Source organism: Podarcis pityusensis (assembly GCF_964106645.2).
Source record: "Podarcis pityusensis genome assembly, chromosome: 13".
In the NCBI taxonomy this organism is placed as follows: Eukaryota; Metazoa; Chordata; class Lepidosauria; order Squamata; family Lacertidae; genus Podarcis; species Podarcis pityusensis.
This window is the reverse complement of record NC_138038.1, coordinates 12,983,795-12,990,201: the sequence shown is the minus strand read 5'-3', so window position 1 is coordinate 12,990,201 and position 6,407 is coordinate 12,983,795. Positions and strand designations below refer to the sequence as shown.

General features: G+C 48.5%; 1 protein-coding gene across 1 annotated transcript in view; it reads left to right on the top strand.

The window, feature by feature from the left end:
- The first annotated feature begins 5,719 nt into the window (after positions 1–5,719).
- The window catches only part of LOC308461740 (B-cell antigen receptor complex-associated protein beta chain-like), an 8,741-nt gene continuing 8,053 nt past the window's right edge, over positions 5,720–6,407 (top strand). Inside the window, exon 1 of the mRNA XM_080978861.1 lies at positions 5,720–5,889. Coding sequence (XP_080834987.1) covers positions 5,820–5,889 — 70 coding nt within the window. The 5' untranslated portion in view covers positions 5,720–5,819. The remainder of the gene's footprint in view (positions 5,890–6,407) is intronic.

Below are 6,407 nucleotides of genomic sequence, written 5' to 3'. Positions count from 1 at the left end.
GCTTGTACATTATGTGACACTCTGTGATAAAGAAAGAAAAAGCTTTAACTCCATAACATTGTGCAATGTTTTCTTTGTACATTTCTTAAAATAAACTGTAAATGAGCTATTGTTACATTCAGAACTATATGCTGGTTTTCTTCCCAACGCTCCCACCCACACCTGCCTGCCTTTCTTGGTGTTTAAAAAGAGAAAGAGAGAGTTGATGTGGCTTAAGCCTGTCTGCAAAACATGCCGCCCAAGTCCTTTCCTTCTCGATAGGCGAAGAACCGCTTGCCATTATTTAGATTTGAGAAAGGAAATATCTGTTCATACTCTTACAAAAGTTGGGCGCAATGACCCACACTCTGCAAGAATCCCAGGGGGGTTCCAGGCACTCACCCACGGTCTGTGTTCCTTTGGAAAATCGAGACACATCAGAGACTGTTGTAGGTTTAAGAAATATGGTTTATTCACCTGTAAACCTAAATTTCAGTGTGCATGGAGGGAGTCCAGATCTTACAGCGTGGTCATTTCAAGAGGGACTTGTACAGCCTTGGAGTCCAAGGGACCTCTTCCAACTGACCTTCAGCCAACCTGCCCAAGATGGATCCTAGTCTTTCTTCCTCCTCCTCCTTCTCAGAACAGCCTGCTGAAAACTCTCTTTTCCTGTCACCTCACATCCTGTTACCCTGGCCACCTTTCAAACCCCCAGTTTCGGTTCACACCTCAGGGCAAGGGAGAAGGAATTCTGTGGTCTTGAATTGTTTCTTAATGGCCCTCGCTTGGGCCTTAGGTTGCTGACCCCTGGTCCAGCTCTATCCCCTTCTGGGTGCCAGCTTTGTGTGCTACGATACTTTTTAAACAAGCAAGCTGAGGTCACTTCAAATGTACACACAACTGTGTCCTTATAGTCTTCCTGACAGGCCTTTTTTGCAAATTCATCCACGATTATCTGTTTTCCCCACTTGTGGGAACAGCATGTCCTTGTAGAACATTAATTCCAAAGGCACGGGGCTTGTCCCAGTAGGACATCAGTTCCAGGCAATGAAACAACGGGGAGAGAGATCCATATTTGATCGGATGCAACGCTCGCTGCCCCAAAGATGGCAGTGTGAAACTCGACTCTCTGTTGAATAGGAATGAGTGGCGAAATGGTGTACAGAGGGGAAAGGGGTCACATCGTCGCCCGTTCCTCTCTGTGTGTCAAACCGGCACTACAGCAGGCTGTCCGTATTAGCGCTTTGTTAGGAAGGAGCTGCCACACAAGGACAAAATTGCTTCCGCCGAACCGACCTCACGAACAAGCCGTGAAGATGAGCCTCAGCAGGCTTCCAGAAGAAGAAGAGAAGAGTTTGGATTTGATATCCCGCCTTTCACTCCCTTTAAGGAGTCTCAAAGCAGCTAACATTCTCCTTTACCTTCCTCCCCCATAACAAACACTGTGAGGTGAGTGAGGCTGAGAGACTTCAGAGAAGTGTGACTAGCCCAAGGTCACCCAGCAGCTGCATATGGAGGAGCGGAGACGCGAACCCGGTTCCCCAGATTACGAGACTACCGCTCTTAACCACTACACCATACTGGCACCATACACCTCTGTCCAGAACCGACAAAGGTCCACAGTTTGGCCCTTCTGTGACTCTTGCATCCAGCTATAACAGACCACTGTATTTTAATTAACAGACCACTGTATTTTAATATTTTGTTGGAAGCCACTCAGAGTGGCTGGTGAAACCCAGCCAGATGGGCAGGGTATAAATAATGAATTATTATTATTATTATTATTATTATTATTATTATTATTATTAGGCCTGCTGAGGAAGATGAGCAACTGATGAGCAGACAATGAAAAGAGAAAAACCAGAACCTTTCCGTGTTTTGGAACGTACTGCCAAGGGAGGTCACGATGCCCACAGAGAAGAAAAAGGGCTTTAGATCAGGATTAGACAAATTCATGGAGATTGGATCTGTTGGTGGTCAGAAGCCATGACAGCTAAACAGAGCCTACATGCTCAGAGGAAGCCTACCCAGACCCTCCAACATTCCTCCGGTGAAAATAGGGACATTCTATTCTACATTCGTGTTACCATCCCCACGGCCCCTATAAATGCTTACTGCCAATGGAATACAGTCGTACCTTGGATGTCAAACACCTTGGCTCCTGAACAAATCGGCTCCCGAACGATCGAAACCCGGAAGTGAGTGTTCCGGTTTTTGAATGCTTTTCAGAAGCCGAACGTCCAGCACGGCTTCCTCGGCTTCTGATTGGCTACAGGACGCTCCTGCAGCCAATTGGAAGCCACGCCTTGGTTTTCGAATGGTTCGGGGAGTCGGACAGCCTCCCAGAATGCATTCTGTTCAAAACCAAGGTACGACTGTATGGGAAACGGATGGGTCTGTCTGAGCTGCCCCAACGGCTGTTAGCAAGAGGCATGTGTAAAAACGTCTTGGTTATATGAGGGAGTCTTAGATGATATATGGTAAAACCATGAGGCTTCCATCAGCCCACCTTGGGCGTCAGAGGAGGGACCTGTGTCATTTCACAAGGCAGTACTTTTGCGCCAGCAACGTAGTCTCTATGGTCAGTGACTAGGACCACCGAAGGGCCCCTGTGTGTCTGCAAGAGCCGGGGCCCTTAGACCGCTCCTGCTGCTGCCATCTGTCAGGGACCTTGCTGAGGATGGCTGCATTGAGGAAGAATGGTGGGAGCCACCCTCTCCCCCTGATCCTAACCCTGAATCTCCCCAGGAGCAGGAGGACAGCATAGATTTGGAACAGTGGTTTGCAGAGGGGCATCGTTCAGAAGGCAGAAGCTGGGAAATACTGGATGGGGAATAGCTAGCAGAAGAAACACTAGAAGAGAGAGAGAGTTCACAATCTCTGGAAAGCATTCACACACCTTCTCCAAAGTCACAGAGAGCTCAGAAAGTGGCAGAACAGAAAGCACAGTGGGTACAAGCTCAGATTACAAAACGTAGGAGTGACATAGATTAATAGGGACGGAGGGGCGAGTGTCCCTGGTGTGATGGCCTGGGATTCGGACTCAGATGCTGAACATGAGAGATCCCAGCTTGCACAGGATTCCCCGCCTCCAGAACCAGCTGAGCCGGGGCTGGGGCATGAGCCTGAAGGGTCCTCACCTGTGCTGGATCCTCATGTGCAGGCACCAGCTGAGTCTGCTCTGGCTCCTGAGGTGATGGAGGACCCATTGCCTGCAGGTGCTCCACTCTCAGCCCCGCCAGGGGAAGCTGAGGTTGCCTCTGGGTCCGGTAACCCTCCAGCCTCTCCTGAGCTGCAGAGGCTCAGGGCAGAGAGGCGGAGGGAACTAAGTTCCTGCAGGAGGAGTGCTCGCCTCCAGGCCAGGAGAGGCAAGTCACTAGAGGATTGGGGCCGCCCTATGCCTCGGGGCAGATAAAAGCCGGCCAGCCCCAGTCCCAGGTTGTGGGAGCAACATTGTTAGTTGCTAGTTCCTGCCTGAGCCCTGTCCTGCTTTCCTGCCCTTCCCCTGGCTCCCTGATTGCAAGCCTGTTCCTGACTTCACCTTCCTCCCTGCCCTGCACCCAGCTTCAGCTGCTACGGACTGCCTCCACGTTGCACCTTTGACCACGGACCAGACTTGGACCTTTCCTCTCGGGTAACCCACGGGACCAGCACACCTTAATTGGGAGCACCGCCATTTCTAGGATATGTGTTCTTTGTTCTCTCGCTGTGATGATTAAAGATTCTAACTGTTAAGGCGTTCCTTTCGTTTGATCTTCTTATCTACTGCCATGGAGGGAGCAAACCGATTCCCCAAAGCCTGACACCATCACTGTTGTCAGATGCATTGAGCGGAGCTGAGGACTGCAGCAGTGACAGCAGGAATCCCTCCTCTCCCCTTGGGTCCTGCTGTGCCACCATGAGGGGCCAGGCTGCCACCTCCTCCTCCTCCCCGTGCCTCCAGCCAGTCCATGACAGTAGCGCATGGTGAGGAACATCACATGCATGCAAATGCACACACACCCTTTCCTGTTACCTTCACACCAACACCAGGCTGGGGGGGGTGTAAATTTGATTCAGTTTGCATTTAAAGCTGAATCTCAAATTTGCACGTTCCGAAAAAATATGAGAACCGAATCACAGCTCAAAATTCACCCAGATTTTGCAACGTCAGTTTCTCCGAGCGAATAAGCCCTCGAAAAATGAATACATATCGGGAAAGCGTGCATAAATGTGTGTGTGTCGCTGAAAATAATATACAAGAACGCATTCTGGTCGGATGGATTGTTTGAAAAAGCATGTACACTGTATGCAAAAAAAGAATTTGTTAGGTGAAATTTGCGCTAAAAGGCTGGAGAATTTTCGCGAGGATTTTTAAGCAAAAATGGCAGAAATGTGGAGCCCTGAATTCAAAATGGAGGAAATGAGAAATGGAGAGAACCAAAACTGACTGATCCTTCAGCCCTAGCTGAAAGACCAAGGTTACTCAGTGAGCTTTGGGGCTGTGTGGGTCTCCCTGTTCCTTGTCCAACACTCTTTTCTTTTTTAATAACTTTTTTATTCAAAATTAAAACAAAACATATTATCCAGAAACATATCATCCTTATTTCCCCTCCATTTTTCCTCCCTCCCCCCCACAGAACCCCACCCCCAAACCCCGACTTCCCTCAGTTTCAGACTTTGATTTCTCTAAAAATGCTGTTTTCTGCATGTTACACAGTTGTATAGATCCTCAAACTATTTAGCTGATTATTATCAATAAAAGGGACGCAGGTGGCGCTGTGGGTTAAACCACAGAGCCTAGGACTTGCCGATTAGAAGGTCGGCAGTTCAAATCCCCTCGACGGGGTGAGCTCCCGTTGCTCGGTCCCTGCTCCTGCCAACCTAGCAGTTCAAAAGCATGTCAAAGTGCAAGTAGATAAATAGGTACCGCTCCGGCGGGAAGGTAAACGGCGTTTCTGTGCGCTGCTCTGGTTCGCCAGAAGCGGCTTAGTCATGCTGGCCACATGACCCGGAAGATGTACGCCGGCTCCCTCGTCCAATAAAGCGAGATGAGCGCCGCAACCCCAGAGTCGGTCAGGACTGCACCTAATGGTCAGGGGTCCCTTTACCTTTACCTATCAATAAAAAGTTTGTGAATGTTTATTCAAAGCCAGCCAAGGAGTCCAGTTCGCTTTGTTGCATCTTCAAATACAGTGGTACCTCAGGTTACATACGCTTCAGGTTACATACACTTCAGGTTACATACTCCGCTAACTCAGAAATAGTGCTTCAGGTTAAGAACTTTGCTTCAGGATGAGAACAGAAATCGTGCTCCGACGGCGCGGCAGCAGCAGGAGGCCCCATTAGCTAAAGTGGTGCTTCAGGTTAAGCACAGTTTCAGGTTAAGAACAGACCTCTGGAATGAATTAAGTACTTAACCCGAGGTACCACTGTACTTTGTAAAGGGTTCCCATTCATCTTTAAAGTCACAGTTATCCTTGTCCTGTAGCTTGTATGTCAGTTTTGCCAACCTTGTCTAACACTCTCAAATACCACTACACTTCTGTGCAAATGCATCTGCTACAAGCACAGTCGCACGCCAGCCTGGGGAAAGGTCTCTGTCCCAGCTATATGCTTAACCTACCAATGGCTGCTTCTCCATGGGAGTCCTGTCAGTCAAACTGGCCACCCGTGGCAGCCCCTGGTCACATGACAGAGTGCGCCCTGCCCAAAGGGTCTGCCTCCATCACAGCTGCATTTGCATGGGCAGGAAACAGAAAATTGGCAAGGGAGAGGCCTCGGCACTTTCAGTTTTTCAAAGGCAGAACTGAGAGCTGGTTGTGTTTTCGCTGGGCTTGAGTTGGCATCTTCAACTGGCAATGGCGCCTTATTTCCTCCGGGTCTGTGGAGTGTTCTGGGTGATGCTGGGAACCTGCTTTGTGGTCACAGGTATGGCTTCTTCTCTCTCGTCTTCTGTTCCCTTCAGTGAAATGGGCCAGTCAGTTTATTCACAGCGGGACGGCAGGTTGAGGGGACAATGGGCCTGTCTCAAGCCGGATGTTGCTGGACTCCATCTCCCAGTCAACATAGCTAATGGTCAGGGATGAAGGCAAGGGCATCGACTCCTTGGGGTGAGATACTTTGGGGGGCCCTATCTTTTTTAGGGTGCTGGGCCTCCTCAATATTCTTTTTTTTATTTAAATTTTTATTGATTTTAACATATAAATTATAAAATGTACCACAAAACTTATCACTTATACAATCTTTTTAGACTTCCATCAGCACCTCTGATGATCCACTGTTTTAACCACTTCCTATGCATTTCTTAACTTTATATTGCCTTTACAAATCATCCTTCCCCTTCTCCAATTTTGCAATACTTCCAATAATACTCCTCACAAAACTTCTTGCAACCCTACAAATGTTGTCTGTTCTTCACAAATACTTTTCAAATAGTCCGTAAATTT